Below are 21,735 nucleotides of genomic sequence, written 5' to 3'. Positions count from 1 at the left end.
TTTTCATTACATCAAGAGGACTACTGACTGAATCACAGAGCTGTGCTGGAGATGGAGGTCGTAATGCAAGTTCTGGCTCGACTCCTGCTGCTTATAGAAAACAGAATCGGAACAGAGTTCCAGCTCTACAGCCCTGTTTATCATCTCATAGCACTGGAACAAAGTTCCAGCTCTACAGCCCTGTTTATCAACTCATAGCACTGGAATGGAGTTCCAGCTCTACAGCCCTGTTTATCATCTCATAGCACTGGAACAAAGTTCCAGCTCTACAGCCCTGTTTATCAACTCATAGCACTGGAATGGAGTTCCAGCTCTACAGCACTGTTTATCATCTCATAGCACTGGAACAAAGTTCCAGCTCTACAGCCCTGTTTATCAACTCATAGCACTGGAATGGAGTTCCAGCTCTACAGCCCTGTTTATCAAGTCATAGCACTGGAATGGAGTTCCAGCTCTACAGCCCTGTTTATCATCTCATAGCACTGGAATGGAGTTCCAGCTCTACAGCCCTGTTTATCATCTCATAGCACTGGAATGGAGTTCCAGCTCTACAGCACTGTTTATCATCTCATAGCACTGGAATGGAGTTCCAGCTCTACAGCTCTGTTTATCATCTATTTTATTAAAAAAAAACAAAAAAAAAAAACCCTCCATTACTAACTGATCTTCCCTGGCAGGATTGGTATAGTTGAGTTGGAAAGTGCTGGATATTAACTATGAAATAACTTGCTTGCCTAGCAAGATGGGATGACAAATGTCACATTTTACACAAAAACACTATCTTTTTTTTTGTTTCTGAAAAATAAGTCTAATAGTGTGCCTGACCTGTAAGCTTCGTTGAATTTCGAATTCAGAATATCTTGCATGCGCAGTGCAGAAGAGGTTTACTAATCCCCTGTGACACTGGAGCGGCGCCCGGCTCTGCTCCACCCCTGCTTCCTGCCCTACCTGTTTGTTTTCCAGATGTGGACGGTCTCCTCGTCCACATTGTCGTGTTTCGCCGCCTGCTCGTCCAGGAAGTCGAAGAAGTATTTCACAGCAGGAGGCACGACTGTGCCTGAGCACAGTACACTGCGGAAGAAGTCATCCACAAACTGCTGGAGCGTTCCCTGCGGAGAGGGAGAGAGGAGACAAGAGGGGTGTCAGTGCAATCAGACACAGCCCACTGACACAGCCCGCCAGGGAGAGGGAGGCTGTACCCTGACACAGCCCGCCAGGGAGAGGGAGGCTGTACCCTGACACAGCCCGCCAGGGAGAGGGAGGCTGTACCCTGACACAGCCCGCCAGGGAGAGGGAGGCTGTACCCTGACACAGCCCGCCAGGAAGAGGGAAGCTGTACCCTGACACAGCCCGCCAGGGAGAGGGAGGCTGTACCCTGACACAGCCCGCCAGGGAGAGGGAGGCTGTACCCTGACACAGCCTGCCAGGAAGAGGGAAGCTATACCTTGACAGGCAGGCAGAAGGAGGGGTGTAATGATGGATTATCTGTATCATGTATAGTCTTGAATTGTTTTGTCTGATAATTCCTTGTTAGTTCAATTGACTAAGTACAAGTGCAATGACCTGACGATCGATATTCTAGTAAGCTGTGAGTGCTGCACTGCGCTGTTGCGTACCTTGACGGAGAGCAGCCTGGTCAGGTAGATTTCGGTGATGGCTTTGGCACTGCCCTTGTCCTTCATACTCCCCCTCTTGGATTTGCTCTCGTCCACGTCCTCAGCCGAGCGCACCAGGTGCCACACCTTGTTGTCATCCTCCAGCAGAGCGTTTCCTGCAGGTCAGTAAAAACACAACAACACATTGGACTTGCAGCATAGCAACGACCATCTTCAAATTGAATTCACCCGATTCGCTTTGTTTATCACAAAGCATACTAACATCAGAACCGGCAAAGTAGGTTTTGTGTGTATGTATGTATATAATTTTTTATTTTTTAATAACTACATTTTTATAATTGTTTCATCATTGTGTGTTTTTTTTTTGTTGGTTTTAACAGAGCCTAATCTAGCTGGAACTTTAAGAGATAGCATGTTAACCTGAACCGTGGACCTCTGGGTGCAGGTTGCAGGGTGTCACTAATACACAGCCAGAGGACCCTTCAAAATGTGATCAAGCTTTTCAGGTTATATACACATGTGAAATTCCCTCTTTGGTGGATGTGCACGTTAAACCCCTCTCTCCCCCACAGCAGACTCCTCCCCCTCCCTCCCCTCAGCAGGCAGTCCTCCCCCTGAGGTACTCACGCTCCTCCCATCCCTCCCTGCAGGTACTCACGCTCCTCCCCCTCACCTCCCCTTTTGCAGGTACTCACGCTCCTCCCCCTCCCTCCCCTGCAGGTACTCACGCTCCTCCCCTCCCACCCCTGCAGGTACTCACGCTCCTCCCCCTCCCTGCAGTACTGCGCTCCAGGTACTCACGTCCATCACGCTCTACCACTCCCTCCCTTGAGGGGACGTCACGCGTCTCCCCTCCTCCCATGCAGGTCCATCGCGCTCCTCCCCTACCCTCCCCTGCAGGTACTCACGCTCCTCCCCTCCCTCAGGCGGAGGTACTCGCGCGTCCTCCCACCGCCTCCCCTGGGTACTCGCGCTCCTCCCCTCACCCACCTGCATGGTACTCGCGCTCCTCCCCCTCCCTCCAGTGCAGGCGCGCTCCTCCCCTCCCTCCCCTGCAGGTACTCGCGCTCCTCCCCCTCCCTCCCCTGCAGGTACTCGCGCTCCTCCCCTCCCTCCCCTGCAGGTACTCGCGCTCCTCCCCTCCCTCCCCTGCAGGTACTCGCGCTCCTCCCCTCCCTCCCCTGCAGGTACTCGCGCTCCTCCCCTCCCTCCCCTGCAGGTACTCGCGCTCCTCCCCTCCCTCCCCTGCAGGTACTCACGCTCCTCCCCTCCCTCCCCTGCAGGTACTCACGCTCCTCCCCTCCCTCCCCTGCAGGTACTCACGCTCCTCCCCTCCCTCCCCTGCAGGTACTCACGCTCCTCCTGGCTGTCTTGGTGCAGCTCGTCTGGCTGCTGAGTGTGCAGAACCTTTGACAGCACCAGGGTGGCGTTATCTCGGACCTGCAAGAGAGACACACGCACACAGCAGTGAACACAGAGTCCACCCCCAGAGTAGAGACAGTGAACACACACTCCATCAATCCAGACTGCAGACAGTGTCAGGGTGCGAGGGTGTTTATAATGTCAGACTCACGTTATAGTGTGCGAGGGTGTTAATGCGCTTCCACCGGCCCTCCTTCTGTGATGTCAGGTCTAAGTCAGACAGGATCTGCCCCGTGGAGCCAGGGCGCCACTCTGTGGAGAGGAAGTTTAGACAGTGAGGAAGTTGGAGCCTCTTACATCTGTCTCAGGTTTTACAAAACTCATCCTTCAAACATAAAATCCAAACAAATCTCTGGTTCCACAGACCCTGATTCAGCACTAGTCTTGAACACTCTGAATCAAAGGTAACATCAGGAAGTGCTAATCGAGGTCTGTGAAACCAGGCATGTGGGTTTGGATTTTATTGTAAAAGGACAGAAAATAATTTGATTTGCACTTTTAAAAGGCTGAACATTTACATAAAGGTCCCTTTGTTTGGACACAGCTGACATTCTTAGTTCGGTGTTAGTCACTGTAACTCACCCAAAACAACTCTGTCGACTTTAGGCCTCTGTGAGTAAGGCATGTTCCTATAGACCTGGTCGATGATCTTCTCCTTCACTTGGGAGATTGTGTCGCAGTTCAGAACCTTGACAGCACACACGTCAGGGCCCTCACCATGCACCAGCACCTGCAGGGTCTGGAGTCAGACAGAGAAGCACAGTTACAGACCACACTCAGGATCACAGCACAAAGCAGGGTCTGGAGTCAGACAGAGCAGCACAGTTACAGACCACACTCAGGATCACAGCACAGAGCAGGGTCTGGAATCAGACAGAGCAGCACAGTTACAGACCACACTCAGGATCACAGCACAGAGCAGGGTCTGGAGTCAGACAGAGCAGCACAGTTACAGACCACACTCAGGATCACAGCACAGAGCAGGGTCTGGAATCAGACAGAGCAGCACAGTTACAGACCACACTCAGGATCACAGCACAGAGCAGGGTCTGGAATCAGACAGAGCAGCACAGTTACAGACCACACTCAGGATCACAGCACAGAGCAGGGTCTGGAGTCAGACACAGCAGCACAGTTACAGACCACACAAACAAGCTCACTAATCTGTTACACTGGTTCCAGTTCAAATCATTTTACTCTCAATCGCAATTAATCATTACTCGTCCTCTAAGCATGTCGTTTAACAAACTTTTTTTTATGTTACACGTGACAAAACAGGCATTTCAAAAAATAAACCCTTCTCCTCAGGAAGAACCTCTGGTGGGAAGATAAAGGACGAGGCGAAGGTGGAGGATCTATGGCACCAGAAGCCTGAGATACAATTGCAGCGTTGTTATTGCACACACTGCCATACTTTATTTGTTATAATTGATTGTAGCTGTTTCCAACAGCTTGAAAGAGCAGCGCACACGACCCTTTCCCTGCCCTTGTTTCTGTAATGCTTTCTGCTGTTTTTGTCAAGTCTATTTTACCGTATTAAATTGAATTTTCATATTTGTATGGTGTTCAATACCAGTCTTTGCTTCCCAGTACAGTGTAATGCTCTTTGAGTTCTGGTATTTGATTCATTTCCCTGCTTTGTACATTTTCCGCCAGTTACACTTTTGCTAACAGTTTTAGTAAATTTATATTACTCAGTGTCTTTTTTTCTTGTGGCAGCATTTTCCTGATTTTCAACAAACACGTCTCTGTTTTCATCAGTAAAATTTTGAAATCTGCTCGTCATTTTCATTAAACCACCAGTTTGTGTGCTGTGGTGAAGTCAGTTATGCCAAACCTGATAATCTTACAGCTGCACATAGTAACCCTGATAATCTTACAGCTGCACAAAACCCTGATAATCTTACAGCTGCACAAAACCCTGATAATCTTACAGCTGCACAAAACCCTGATAATCTTACAGCTGCACAAAACCCTGATAATCTTACAGCTGCACATAATAACCCTGATAATCTTACAGCTGCACAAAACCCTGATAATCTTACAGCTGCACATAATAACCCTGATAATCTTACAGCTGCACATAAACCCTGATAATCTTACAGCTGCAAAAAACCCTGATAATCTTACAGCTGCACATAATAACCCTGATAATCTTACAGCTGCACATAATAACCCTGATAATCTTACAGCTGCACAAAACCCTGATAATCTTACAGCTGCACAAAACCCTGATAATCTTACAGCTGCACAAAACCCTGATAATCTTACAGCTGCACAAAACCCTGATAATCTTACAGCTGTACATAATAACCCTGATAATCTTACAGCTGTACATAATAACCCTGATAATCTTACAGCTGTACATAATAACCCTGATAATCTTACAGCTGCACATAATAACCCTGATAATCTTACAGCTGCACATAATAACCCTGATAATCTTACAGCTGTACATAATAACCCTGATAATCTTACAGCTGCACAAAACCCTGATAATCTTACAGCTGTACATAATAACCCTGATAATCTTACAGCTGCACAAAACCCTGATAATCTTACAGCTGTACAAAACCCTGATAATCTTACAGCTGCACAAAACCCTGATAATCTTACAGCTGCACAAAACCCTGATAATCTTACAGCTGCACAAAACCCTGATAATCTTACAGCTGCACAAAACCCTGATAATCTTACAGCTGCACAAAACCCTGATAATCTTACAGCTGCACAAAACCCTGATAATCTTACAGCTGCACATAATAACCCTGATAATCTTACAGCTGCACAAAACCCTGATAATCTTACAGCTGTACATAATAACCCTGATAATCTTACAGCTGCACAAAACCCTGATAATCTTACAGCTGCACAAAAACCCTGATAATCTTACAGCTGCACAAAACCCTGATAATCTTACAGCTGCACAAAACCCTGATAATCTTACAGCTGTACAAAACCCTGATAATCTTACAGCTGCACAAAACCCTGATAATCTTACAGCTGCACAAAACCCTGATAATCTTACAGCTGTACATAATAACCCTGATAATCTTACAGCTGCACAAAACCCTGATAATCTTACAGCTGTACATAATAACCCTGATAATCTTACAGCTGTACAAAACCCTGATAATCTTACAGCTGCACAAAACCCTGATAATCTTACAGCTGCACAAAACCCTGATAATCTTACAGCTGCACATAAAACCCTGATAATCTTACAGCTGTACAAAAACCCTGATAATCTTACAGCTGTACATAAAACCCTGATAATCTTACAGCTGCACATAAACCCTGATAATCTTACAGCTGCACAAAACCCTGATAATCTTACAGCTGTACAAAACCCTGATAATCTTACAGCTGCACAAAACCCTGATAATCTTACAGCTGCACATAATAACCCTGATAATCTTACAGCTGCACAAAACCCTGATAATCTTACAGCTGCACATAATAACCCTGATAATCTTACAGCTGCACAAAACCCTGATAATCTTACAGCTGCACAAAACCCTGATAATCTTACAGCTGTACATAATAACCCTGATAATCTTACAGCTGCACAAAACCCTGATAATCTTACAGCTGCACACCCTGATAATCTTACAGCTGTACATAATAACCCTGATAATCTTACAGCTGCACATAAACCCTGATAATCTTACAGCTGCACAAAACCCTGATAATCTTACAGCTGCACAAAACCCTGATAATCTTACAGCTGCACATAATAACCCTGATAATCTTACAGCTGCACATAATAACCCTGATAATCTTACAGCTGCACAAAACCCTGATAATCTTACAGCTGCACAAAACCCTGATAATCTTACAGCTGCACAAAACCCTGATAATCTTACAGCTGCACAAAACCCTGATAATCTTACAGCTGCACAAAAACCCTGATAATCTTACAGCTGCACAAAACCCTGATAATCTTACAGCTGCACAAAACCCTGATAATCTTACAGCTGCACAAAACCCTGATAATCTTACAGCTGCACATAATAACCCTGATAATCTTACAGCTGCACAAAACCCTGATAATCTTACAGCTGTACAAAACCCTGATAATCTTACAGCTGTACAAAACCCTGATAATCTTACAGCTGTACAAAAACCCTGATAATCTTACAGCTGCACAAAACCCTGATAATCTTACAGCTGCACATAATAACCCTGATAATCTTACAGCTGCACAAAACCCTGATAATCTTACAGCTGTACATAATAACCCTGATAATCTTACAGCTGCACATAAAACCCTGATAATCTTACAGCTGCACAAAAACCCTGATAATCTTACAGCTGCACAAAACCCTGATAATCTTACAGCTGCACAAAACCCTGATAATCTTACAGCTGCACAAAACCCTGATAATCTTACAGCTGCACAAAACCCTGATAATCTTACAGCTGCACAAATAACCCTGATAATCTTACAGCTGCACATAATAACCCTGATAATCTTACAGCTGCACAAAACCCTGATAATCTTACAGCTGCACATAATAACCCTGATAATCTTACAGCTGCACAAAACCCTGATAATCTTACAGCTGCACATAAACCCTGATAATCTTACAGCTGCACATAAAACCCTGATAATCTTACAGCTGCACATAATAACCCTGATAATCTTACAGCTGCACATAATAACCCTGATAATCTTACAGCTGCACAAAACCCTGATAATCTTACAGCTGCACAAAACCCTGATAATCTTACAGCTGCACAAAACCCTGATAATCTTACAGCTGCACATAATAACCCTGATAATCTTACAGCTGCACAAAACCCTGATAATCTTACAGCTGTACAAAACCCTGATAATCTTACAGCTGCACATAAAACCCTGATAATCTTACAGCTGCACAAAAAACCCTGATAATCTTACAGCTGCACATAATAACCCTGATAATCTTACAGCTGCACAAAACCCTGATAATCTTACAGCTGCACATAATAACCCTGATAATCTTACAGCTGCACATAATAACCCTGATAATCTTACAGCTGTACATAATAACCCTGATAATCTTACAGCTGTACAAAACCCTGATAATCTTACAGCTGTACAAAACCCTGATAATCTTACAGCTGTACAAAACCTTGATAATCTTACAGCTGTACATAATAACCCTGATAATCTTACAGCTGTACATAATAACCCTGATAATCTTACAGCTGCACATAAAACCCTGATAATCTTACAGCTGCACAATAACCCTGATAATCTTACAGCTGTACATAATAACCCTGATAATCTTACAGCTGCACAAAACCCTGATAATCTTACAGCTGTACATAATAACCCTGATAATCTTACAGCTGTACAAAAACCCTGATAATCTTACAGCTGCCATAATAACCCTGATAATCTTACAGCTGCACATAAAACCCTGATAATCTTACAGCTGCACAAAACCCTGATAATCTTACAGCTGCACAAAACCCTGATAATCTTACAGCTGCACAAAACCCTGATAATCTTACAGCTGCACAAAAACCCTGATAATCTTACAGCTGCACAAAAACCCTGATAATCTTACAGCTGCACAAAACCCTGATAATCTTACAGCTGCACAAAACCCTGATAATCTTACAGCTGCACAAAAACCCTGATAATCTTACAGCTGCACAAAACCCTGATAATCTTACAGCTGCACAAAACCCTGATAATCTTACAGCTGCACATAATAACCCTGATAATCTTACAGCTGCACAAAACCCTGATAATCTTACAGCTGCACATAATAACCCTGATAATCTTACAGCTGCACATAATAACCCTGATAATCTTACAGCTGCACAAATAACCCTGATAATCTTACAGCTGTACATAATAACCCTGATAATCTTACAGCTGCACAAAACCCTGATAATCTTACAGCTGCACAAAACCCTGATAATCTTACAGCTGCACAAAACCCTGATAATCTTACAGCTGCACAAAACCCTGATAATCTTACAGCTGTACAAAACCCTGATAATCTTACAGCTGTACAAAACCCTGATAATCTTACAGCTGTACAAAACCCTGATAATCTTACAGCTGCACAAAACCCTGATAATCTTACAGCTGCACATAAAACCCTGATAATCTTACAGCTGCACAAAACCCTGATAATCTTACAGCTGCACATAATAACCCTGATAATCTTACAGCTGCACAAAACCCTGATAATCACAGCTGCACAAAACCCTGATAATCTTACAGCTGTACAAAACCCTGATAATCTTACAGCTGCACAAAACCCTGATAATCTTACAGCTGCACAAAACCCTGATAATCTTACAGCTGTACAAAACCCTGATAATCTTACAGCTGTACATAAAACCCTGATAATCTTACAGCTGCACATAATAACCCTGATAATCTTACAGCTGTACATAATAACCCTGATAATCTTACAGCTGTACATAAACCCTGATAATCTTACAGCTGTACAAATAACCCTGATAATCTTACAGCTGTACAAAACCTTGATAATCTTACAGCTGTACATAATAACCCTGATAATCTTACAGCTGCACATAATAACCCTGATAATCTTACAGCTGCACAAAACCCTGATAATCTTACAGCTGCACAAAACCCTGATAATCTTACAGCTGCACAAAACCCTGATAATCTTACAGCTGCACAAAACCCTGATAATCTTACAGCTGCACATAATAACCCTGATAATCTTACAGCTGCACATAATAACCCTGATAATCTTACAGCTGCACATAATAACCCTGATAATCTTACAGCTGCACAAAACCCTGATAATCTTACAGCTGTACATAAACCCTGATAATCTTACAGCTGCACATAAAACCCTGATAATCTTACAGCTGTACAAAACCCTGATAATCTTACAGCTGCACATAATAACCCTGATAATCTTACAGCTGTACATAATAACCCTGATAATCTTACAGCTGTACATAATAACCCTGATAATCTTACAGCTGTACAAAACCCTGATAATCTTACAGCTGCACATAATAACCCTGATAATCTTACAGCTGCACATAATAACCCTGATAATCTTACAGCTGCACAAAACCCTGATAATCTTACAGCTGTACATAACCCTGATAATCTTACAGCTGCACAAAACCCTGATAATCTTACAGCTGCACAAAAACCCTGATAATCTTACAGCTGCACAAAACCCTGATAATCTTACAGCTGTACATAATAACCCTGATAATCTTACAGCTGCACATAAAACCCTGATAATCTTACAGCTGTACATAATAACCCTGATAATCTTACAGCTGTACATAATAACCCTGATAATCTTACAGCTGCACAAAACCCTGATAATCTTACAGCTGCACAAAACCCTGATAATCTTACAGCTGCACATAACCCTGATAATCTTACAGCTGCACAAAACCCTGATAATCTTACAGCTGTACATAATAACCCTGATAATCTTACAGCTGCACAAAACCCTGATAATCTTACAGCTGTACATAATAACCCTGATAATCTTACAGCTGCACATAATAACCCTGATAATCTTACAGCTGCACATAAACCCTGATAATCTTACAGCTGCACAAAAACCCTGATAATCTTACAGCTGTACATAATAACCCTGATAATCTTACAGCTGCACAAAAACCCTGATAATCTTACAGCTGCACAAAACCCTGATAATCTTACAGCTGTACAAAAACCCTGATAATCTTACAGCTGCACAAAACCCTGATAATCTTACAGCTGCACAAAACCCTGATAATCTTACAGCTGTACATAATAACCCTGATAATCTTACAGCTGCACAAAACCCTGATAATCTTACAGCTGCACAAAACCCTGATAATCTTACAGCTGCACATAATAACCCTGATAATCTTACAGCTGCACAAAACCCTGATAATCTTACAGCTGTACAAAACCCTGATAATCTTACAGCTGCACATAAAACCCTGATAATCTTACAGCTGCACAAAACCCTGATAATCTTACAGCTGCACATAATAACCCTGATAATCTTACAGCTGCACAAAACCCTGATAATCTTACAGCTGCACAAAACCCTGATAATCTTAGAGCTGCCTGTACATTAATAAGACTGTTAACTCCAGGAGTTGTGATGTAATCTATAGCAGTGGTTCTCACACTCCATGGACTACCTTCAGGTGGTCTTTGAAAAGGTCTCATAATTACAGAAAGGAAGCGGCAGCATACTTTATAGATCCCATTGCAAACCCAAAATTTGAGACCTTCTCCAAGTTAAAAAAGGTCTAAACTCTGTCATATAGTCTTGGAGTGTCTAGATGTATTCTTTATGAGGGAGTTTTCGTGTACTGCGCTCACGTGCATGAGACACAGCAGCTTGTAAAAGGAAGGGATAACAACAGGACAGGTGTTGAAACACACGGCTGCAGTCCAGCTGGAGACATGAAGAGAAGGCATATGTTAATGAAACACAACGCACAAGCCCTGGAGTGTGTCATCCCACTTATAAAACAGATACAATAAAAAAAAAAAAAAAAAGAAAAAAATGTTTCTTGCTGTTTTTTGTTGAGTGGCAAGACACAGAAAAGGAGGCAAAGACAAAGTTCACTGTCCACGCATTTCTACCACTGACCTGGAGAAGCCAGTACAGAAATACATTGCTGGCATTTTAAATGCTTGATCATCATTAGGCTGCTATTGAGGGTTATGTCAGCACTTTTGATGGAGTGGTTGAGACCAGCAAGGAGGCTAACGTAACACAATTGATTACTGCTGACCAGCCGAATTACACAATGAATCACAAACTTATCATAACACACCGGTTACATTTTCAAGAGAACTGTTTTTAAGTCGATGTTTCATCAAATCAATAAAAACAACACACGCCCAAGCATTTCTTTTGCTCGATTTCATTTAGTTGTTGTCTCTTGCTTTTTTTTTCAGCAGTGGTTTTGCTTCTTGTAATTCTAGCCACTTGTCTACACTCATGCCTCAGAAAAGAGCAAATGTGACAAAAGGAATGTCACTGATTTTTTTAAACTTTCAAAGACCTCTCACAACAATGAATGTGTACATTTATTGCAAGCTTAATATGTTGTGCATTGATCATTTATTAATTGAACTGTGCTTTTGCAAAAATAAGTTCTGCTGTGCATTGTACTATAGAACAGCCAATCGGCGTGCAGCACCCAAATATTCTGTTTTATAAAATAAAGATTATAGATTCGATTAAGATTCGTAGCTGCAACTGTGGTGGTACCTCATGGATGTAACTTCACAGATTATTCATTCACATAAACCAATTTCTGCTGTAATTATCCATTTCAAAATAAAACAATTCGCTTGCATAAAACAATGAAAGGTGTCTACAGTTATTCTTAATACCACAGTGATTTATGTGTTTATTTTTCAGTAAGCTGTGCTGTTTATTGTGTGGTCCGCCCAGATAAAGCAAAATCAAGTGGTCCACGAACAAAAGAGTTTGAGAACCACTGATTGAGTTCTGTAAACGGCAACTACTGATTATAATAATAATAACAAACAACAACTTGGCAATTACTGAATGTGTTAATGATTAGGAAAATTAGTAAAACCTGGAATGGGTAAAACTGCTCTGCATGGGAGGACTGCTGTGCAGAGGCACAGACAGACCAACAGACAGACAGGCAGACAGACTCACCAGTGTGCAATACTCCACATCGTCCCCCAGCAGTCCGGTGTCATTCAGAGTGTACTTGGCCTTCTTCAGCACGCTGTCCACCGGCCCCTTCTCCACCTGGTGCTTGATGGCCTTGAACAGCTTGTAGAGCGGCTCCCCAGCAGAGTCCTGCAGCCAAAACAACACCACAGCGGTGAGGAAGCACTCGCCAAAACACTGCTCTGTGTGACTCGAGTTCCTTACCTTAAAACACCACCACAGCTGCCTCGCCCCCCAGACTGAACAGACCCCCTTCCCTTCCTACACTGGCACTGCCTCTCCACCCACACTCCTGACAGCCTAGCGCCTCAGCCCCAGACTGAACAGCACCCCCTTCCCTTCCTACACTGGCACTGCCTCTCCACCCACACTCCGGACAGCCTAGCACCTCACCCCCCAGACTGAACAGCACCCCCTTCCCTTCCTACACTGGCACTGCCTCTCCACCCACACTGAACAGCACCCCCTTCCCTTCCTACACTGGCACTGCCTCTCCACCCACACTCCTGACAGCCTAGCGCCTCACCCCCCAGACTGAACAGACCCCCTTCCCTTCCTACACTGGCACTGCCTCTCCACCCACACTCCTGACAGCCTAGCGCCTCACCCCCAGACTGAACAGCACCCCCTTCCCTTCCTACACTGGCACTGCCTCTCCACCCACACTGAACAGCACCCCCTTCCCTTCTTACACTGGCACTGCCTCTCCACCCACACTCCGGACAGCCTAGCACCTCACCCCCCAGACTGAACAGCACCCCCTTCCCTTCCTACACTCCTGACACTGCCTCTCCCCCCACACTGAACAGCACCCCCTTCCCTTCCTACACTGGCACTGCCTCTCCACCCACACTCCTGACAGCCTAGCGCCTCACCCCCCAGACTGAACACCCCCTTCCCTTCCTACACTGGCACTGCCTCTCCACCCACACTCCTGACACCTCCAATACCCATTAAATCTGTCCCATCAGTTACAGGTGTGGTCCAGTGGCTGGAGCAAAAACTGGAGGCATGACACCTCCTTTTCCTATTCCAGCTACTGTACAGATATACAGCTTACATTATACATTTGTAAAATATAATGTGTCCTGCATGTTAGTCATGTCTGTACCTCAGCATTAACATTCACTTTACAATAAACCCGAGACAGAATTTAGATTCTAGATTTCTGCTTGGATGGAAGTAAGAGTTATAGCTGTATAGCAGTTTGATCCATGCCTGGTTTTCCTTTGAGTTTAATAAGACACACCTGAGCTTGTTACCTATACACTGGGGCTAATCAAGCTCGTTGTAAAGCCTATAGGAGTCTTATGTATGAACCTCTCGGGTGATGGAGATACCTTTAGGAACTGGTACAGGCAGATGGACATCCAGTTGCAAAGCATTCTCTCCACCACTGTCTCAGACCTGAAAACAAAACCAAGTTAGAATGTAAGACATCCTGGAATGTGCTGCATTCACACACTTCAATAGAGAATAGATGCCCAAACAGACAGCGTGAAAAAAAAGGCACAAAAGCAAACCATTCCTCAAACTTTCATCGTAAACTCAACTGCCCTCAAAACCAGAAACATTATCATCATCATTGTAAACCCAGCTGCACTCAAAACTAGAAACATTATTTTGTAACATTGCAAGAATTATAACTGACATTCGAGAAATATAATTGTTGTGATTGTTCAACTGCTTTCATTTGAAGCCAGTTTAATTGACTAACAGTGACTACAATTGAAGTAATTTGTTGCCACTGTGAGAAGCTCATTAAGAGAATACTGCTCATTGTAATTTTAATCATATGATGTGTGGGGATTGATTAAAATGGAATAGGAATTGGAATTAAGAGTTGATTTTAGAAGGAATTGTAATTGAAGAACAGGAGTTGCCTCCAGCCCTGCTGATAACCCTAAAGCCCTGCTACTTTGCCCTGCAGAAGCTGGCCCATGTACTCCACTCACCGACGCAGCATCAGCTTGGGGTTCTTGGCCACGTACTGATCCATGAGCTGCAGCAGCAAGGTGTTCATGATGTCAGTGTAATACTCCAGCTTGCCATGGAGGGCGACAGTGAGCAGGGAAGCAAAGTAGACTTTGGCACGGGCGTTGAAATCACGCTGACTCTCCAGCGTGCGAATGAACTGTAAACAAGAGGGGATCAAGAAATCATATTCATACCCATAACAATGTGCTGATTAATATTTACAAATCCTGTAACAAGCATTAAAAAAAAAAAAAAAAATCAGACTTTTCTAAAACCCCTCTTTTATTGGTTTTGGATTGCAAACTAGTCAGAGAGGTCTGCAAGAGAGCAGGTTTCTGTGTTTTCATCATTAAGAGTGTGGCCAGTGCCTCAAACGCACATTGATGAGGAAGGGCTTGCTGTTGAGCAGGTTGGAGAACTGATTGAGCGCCAGGGTCATGGTCTGCTCGCGGCCCGCGGGGATGTCCAGCTTCCCCGTGATCATCACGTCGTTCATCCCATCCTTGGAGGGCAGGAAGAAGACCCGGTCTGTGTAGGTCTTATAGTCCAGGAAGGGAATCCCCACCTCATTCAGATCACTGGTGTGGTCCTCCATTTCAATCATCAAGTCTGAGAGGGAGGGAGGGGGGGGGGTGAGGATTAGACACAAGCCGGCTTCAACTGGCAAAAACATTTTTAACAGAAGTTGCAATTCCTCTAAAGCAGCAAAGTCCTACTCGATGCACACATTCTGTGCTTGTGTGATGACTCTTTGCTTGGGAAAGCCGGCCACAGTGGCTCAGTATTATTCAGTACCCTCAGCAGCCACACTTTGTATTAACTGTACACCGACCAAGGAGAACTAGCTTTAGGATTTTTACAAACCTTTCAGCTGTTTTTACAGCTCCTGGTTAGAACTGATGTTACCTTTGGCAAAGTGGTCCAAAATGTGTGCTTGTGGGGGTCTATGATCAGAAGATTGAGTCCCCCTGCTCCTGCACCCTCCTCCTCCCCATGGTCCTTCATCCATGCTCCCAGCCACTCCAGGGCTCACCTGTGAACTCTTTCTTGCAGCGGTCCCTCACGCTCTCCTCCAGGTTCTCCAGCTGATGCCTCACCTTCTCATAGTCCCGCTCTGCCTGCTGGCTCTGCCGCCTGAAACAAAGAGAGATTCCCAGGGATCAGCCAGGTGTCCGGGCAGTGAGCGTGTTGGTGTGAGCGCTAATGCACCTGAAGAGGAGGGGCAGAGCTGCAGGTTACCTGTAGCAGTACACAGAGATGCCGATGATAGCCACCATGGGGATTAGCACCACAGGCAAGATGATGTGCAGGGGCAGCATGTTCGTAGAGGAGTCGTAATTCACCTTGCCCAGCACCCACCTTCCTCCACCAAACTTTACCTGAACACAACACAGAGAAGATTTCAGAATGATACCCATAGAGTACAAAACCACACTGATACAACAGAGATACCCATAGAGTACAAAACCACACTGATACAACAGAGATACCCACTAGAGTACAAAACCACACTGATACAACAGAGATACCCACTAGAGTACAAAACCACACTGATACAACAGAGATACCCACTAGAGTACAAAACCACACTGATACAACAGAGATACCCATAGAGTACAAAACCACACTGATATAATAGAGATACCCACTAGAGTACAAAACCACACTGATATAACAGAGATACCCATAGAGTACAAAACCACACTGATACAACAGAGATACCCACTAGAGTACAAAACCACACTGATAAAACAGAGATACCCACTAGAGTACAAAACCACACTGATAAAACAGAGATACCCATAGAGTACAAAACCACACTGATACAACAGAGATACCCATAGAGTACAAAACCACACTGATATAATAGAGATACCCATAGAGTACAAAACCACACTGATATAATAGAGATACCCATAGAGTACAAAACCACACTGATACAACAGAGATACCCATAGAGTACAAAACCACACTGATATAATAGAGATACCCATAGAGTACAAAACCACACTGATACAACAGAGATACCCATAGAGTACAAAACCACACTGATATAATAGAGATACCCATAGAGTACAAAACCAAACTGATATAATAGAGATACCCATAGAGTACAAAACCACACTGATATAATAGAGATACCCATAGAGTACAAAACCACACTGATACAACAGAGATACCCATAGAGTACAAAACCACACTGATATAACAGAGATACCCATAGAGTACAAAACCACACTGATATAATAGAGATACCCATAGAGTACAAAACCAAACTGATATAATAGAGATACCCATAGAGTACAAAACCACACTGATATAATAGAGATACCCACTAGAGTACAAAACCACACTGATACAACAGAGATACCCACCAGAGTACAAAACCACACTGATAAAACAGAGATACCCACTAGAGTACAAAACCACACTGATATAATAGAGATACCCACTAGAGTACAAAACCACACTGATAAAACAGAGATACCCATAGAGTACAAAACCACACTGATATAATAGAGATACCCATAGAGTACAAAACCAAACTGATATAATAGAGATACCCATAGAGTACAAAACCACACTGATATAATAGAGATACCCATAGAGTACAAAACCACACTGATAAAATAGAGATACCCATAGAGTACAAAACCACACTGATACAACAGAGATACCCACTAGAGTACAAAACCACACTGATAAAATAGAGATACCCACTAGAGTACAAAACCACACTGATAAAACAGAGATACCCATAGAGTACAAAACCACACTGATACAACAGAGATACCCATAGAGTACAAAACCACACTGATATAATAGAGATACCCATAGAGTACAAAACCACACTGATATAATAGAGATACCCATAGAGTACAAAACCACACTGATACAACAGAGATACCCACTAGAGTACAAAACCACACTGATACAACAGAGATACCCACTAGAGTACAAAACCACACTGATAAAACAGAGATACCCATAGAGTACAAAACCACACTGATATAATAGAGATACCCATAGAGTACAAAACCACACTGATATAATAGAGATACCCATAGAGTACAAAACCACACTGATATAATAGAGATACCCATAGAGTACAAAACCACACTGATACAATAGAGATACCCATAGAGTACAAAACCACACTGATATAACAGAGATACCCATAGAGTACAAAACCACACTGATATAATAGAGATACCCATAGAGTACAAAACCACACTGATACAACAGAGATACCCATAGAGTACAAAACCACACTGATATAATAGAGATACCCATAGAGTACAAAACCACACTGATATAATAGAGATACCCACTAGAGTACAAAACCACACTGATAAAACAGAGATACCCATAGAGTACAAAACCACACTGATACAACAGAGATACCCATAGAGTACAAAACCACACTGATAAAACAGAGATACCCACTAGAGTACAAAACCACACTGATACAACAGAGATACCCATAGAGTACAAAACCACACTGATACAACAGAGATACCCACTAGAGTACAAAACCACACTGATATAATAGAGATACCCATAGAGTACAAAACCACACTGATATAATAGAGATACCCATAGAGTACAAAACCAAACTGATATAATAGAGATACCCATAGAGTACAAAACCAAACTGATATAATAGAGATACCCATAGAGTACAAAACCAAACTGATATAATAGAGATACCCATAGAGTACAAAACCACACTGATACAACAGAGATACCCATAGAGTACAAAACCACACTGATATAATAGAGATACCCATAGAGTACAAAACCACACTGATACAACAGAGATACCCATAGAGTACAAAACCACACTGATACAACAGAGATACCCATAGAGTACAAAACCACACTGATATAATAGAGATACCCATAGAGTACAAAACCACACTGATATAACAGAGATACCCATAGAGTACAAAACCACACTGATACAACAGAGATACCCATAGAGTACAAAACCACACTGATATAACAGAGATACCCACAAAACCACACTGATATAATAGAGATACCCAAGAACAAAACCACACTGATACAACAGAGATACCCACTAGAGTACAAAACCACACTGATATAATACAGAGATACCCATAGAGTACAAAACCACACTGATACAACAGAGATACCCACTAGAGTACAAAACCACACTGATACAACAGAGATACCCATAGAGTACAAAACCACACTGATACAACAGAGATACCCATAGAGTACAAAACCACACTGATACAACAGAGATACCCACCAGAATACAAAACCACACTGATAAAACAGAGATACCCATAGAGTACAAAACCACACTGATATAACAGAGATACCCACCAGAGTACAAAACCACACTGATACAACAGAGATACCCACCAGAATACAAAACCACACTGATATAATAGAGATACCCATAGAGTACAAAACCACACTGATATAATAGAGATACCCATAGAGTACAAAACCACACTGATACAACAGAGATACCCACCAGAATACAAAACCACACTGATAAAAGAGATACCCACCAGAATACAAAACCACACTGATAAAACAGATACCCATAGAGTACAAAACCACACTGATATAATAGAGATACCCATAGAGTACAAAACCACACTGATATAATAGAGATACCCACCAGAATACAAAACCACACTGATAAAACAGAGATACCCACTAGAGTACAAAACCACACTGATACAACAGAGATACCCATAGAGTACAAAACCACACTGATATAATAGAGATACCCATAGAGTACAAAACCAAACTGATATAATAGAGATACCCATAGAGTACAAAACCAAACTGATATAATAGAGATACCCATAGAGTACAAAACCAAACTGATATAATAGAGATACCCATAGAGTACAAAACCAAACTGATATAATAGAGATACCCATAGAGTACAAAACCACACTGATATAATAGAGATACCCATAGAGTACAAAACCAAACTGATATAATAGAGATACCCATAGAGTACAAAACCACACTGATATAATAGAGATACCCATAGAGTACAAAACCACACTGATATAATAGAGATACCCATAGAGTACAAAACCACACTGATATAATAGAGATACCCATAGAGTACAAAACCACACTGATATAATAGAGATACCCATAGAGTACAAAACCACACTGATACAACAGAGATACCCATAGAGTACAAAACCACACTGATATAATAGAGATACCCACTAGAGTACAAAACCACACTGATACAACAGAGATACCCATAGAGTACAAAACCACACTGATATAATAGAGATACCCATAGAGTACAAAACCACACTGATATAATAGAGATACCCACTAGAGTACAAAACCACACTGATATAATAGAGATACCCACTAGAGTACAAAACCACACTGATATAATAGAGATACCCATAGAGTACAAAACCAAACTGATATAATAGAGATACCCATAGAGTACAAAACCAAACTGATATAATAGAGATACCCATAGAGTACAAAACCAAACTGATATAATAGAGATACCCATAGAGTACAAAACCACACTGATATAACAGAGATACCCATAGAGTACAAAACCAAACTGATATAATAGAGATACCCATAGAGTACAAAACCACACTGATACAACAGAGATACCCACTAGAGTACAAAACCACACTGATAAAACAGAGATACCCACTAGAGTACAAAACCACACTGATAAAACAGAGATACCCACTAGAGTACAAAACCACACTGATACAACAGAGATACCCACTAGAGTACAAAACCACACTGATAAAACAGAGATACCCACTAGAGTACAAAACCACACTGATATAATAGAGATACCCATAGAGTACAAAACCACACTGATAAAACAGAGATACCCACTAGAGTACAAAACCACACTGATAAAACAGAGATACCCACTAGAGTACAAAACCACACTGATATAATAGAGATACCCATAGAGTACAAAACCACACTGATACAACAGAGATACCCATAGAGTACAAAACCACACTGATATAATAGAGATACCCATAGAGTACAAAACCACACTGATATAATAGAGATACCCATAGAGTACAAAACCACACTGATATAATAGAGATACCCATAGAGTACAAAACCACACTGATACAACAGAGATACCCATAGAGTACAAAACCACACTGATATAATAGAGATACCCATAGAGTACAAAACCACACTGATACAACAGAGATACCCACTAGAGTACAAAACCACACTGATACAACAGAGATACCCACTAGAGTACAAAACCACACTGATATAATAGAGATACCCATAGAGTACAAAACCACACTGATATAATAGAGATACCCATAGAGTACAAAACCACACTGATACAACAGAGATACCCACTAGAGTACAAAACCACACTGATAAAACAGAGATACCCACTAGAGTACAAAACCACACTGATATAATAGAGATACCCACTAGAGTACAAAACCACACTGATACAACAGAGATACCCACTAGAGTACAAAACCACACTGATAAAACAGAGATACCCATAGAGTACAAAACCACACTGATACAACAGAGATACCCATAGAGTACAAAACCACACTGATATAATAGAGATACCCATAGAGTACAAAACCACACTGATAAAACAGAGATACCCACTAGAGTACAAAACCACACTGATAAAACAGAGATACAAAACCACACTGATATAATAGAGATACCCAAGAACAAAACCACACTGATACAACAGAGATACCCACTAGAGTACAAAACCACACTGATAAAACAGAGATACCCACTAGAGTACAAAACCACACTGATATAATAGAGATACCCACTAGAGTACAAAACCAAACTGATATAATAGAGATACCCATAGAGTACAAAACCACACTGATAAAACAGAGATACCCACTAGAGTACAAAACCACACTGATATAATAGAGATACCCATAGAGTACAAAACCACACTGATACAACAGAGATACCCACTAGAGTACAAAACCACACTGATATAATAGAGATACCCATAGAGTACAAAACCACACTGATATAAT

At 42.3% G+C, this 21,735-nt stretch overlaps 1 protein-coding gene across 2 annotated transcripts in view; it reads right to left on the bottom strand.

Moving 5' to 3' along the window:
- Window positions 1–21,735, bottom strand: part of LOC121317964 (plexin-B2-like) — a 104,487-nt gene that overhangs the window by 4,895 nt on the left and 77,857 nt on the right. For both annotated transcript variants that reach the window (XM_041254066.1, XM_041254067.1), the window contains 11 exons: window positions 15,923–16,062; window positions 15,717–15,817; window positions 15,063–15,292; window positions 14,662–14,840; window positions 14,047–14,113; window positions 12,689–12,835; window positions 3,621–3,777; window positions 3,190–3,290; window positions 2,972–3,056; window positions 1,617–1,771; window positions 949–1,109 (listed from right to left, as the gene is read on the bottom strand). In XM_041254066.1, coding sequence (XP_041110000.1) covers window positions 949–1,109; window positions 1,617–1,771; window positions 2,972–3,056; window positions 3,190–3,290; window positions 3,621–3,777; window positions 12,689–12,835; window positions 14,047–14,113; window positions 14,662–14,840; window positions 15,063–15,292; window positions 15,717–15,817; window positions 15,923–16,062 — 1,523 coding nt within the window. The remainder of the gene's footprint in view (window positions 1–948; window positions 1,110–1,616; window positions 1,772–2,971; window positions 3,057–3,189; window positions 3,291–3,620; window positions 3,778–12,688; window positions 12,836–14,046; window positions 14,114–14,661; window positions 14,841–15,062; window positions 15,293–15,716; window positions 15,818–15,922; window positions 16,063–21,735) is intronic.

This window comes from Polyodon spathula, chromosome 7 (assembly GCF_017654505.1).
Source record: "Polyodon spathula isolate WHYD16114869_AA chromosome 7, ASM1765450v1, whole genome shotgun sequence".
Taxonomy (NCBI): domain Eukaryota; kingdom Metazoa; phylum Chordata; class Actinopteri; order Acipenseriformes; family Polyodontidae; genus Polyodon; species Polyodon spathula.
The sequence above is the reverse complement of the archived record's forward strand: the minus strand, read 5'-3'. Positions and strand labels throughout refer to the sequence as shown.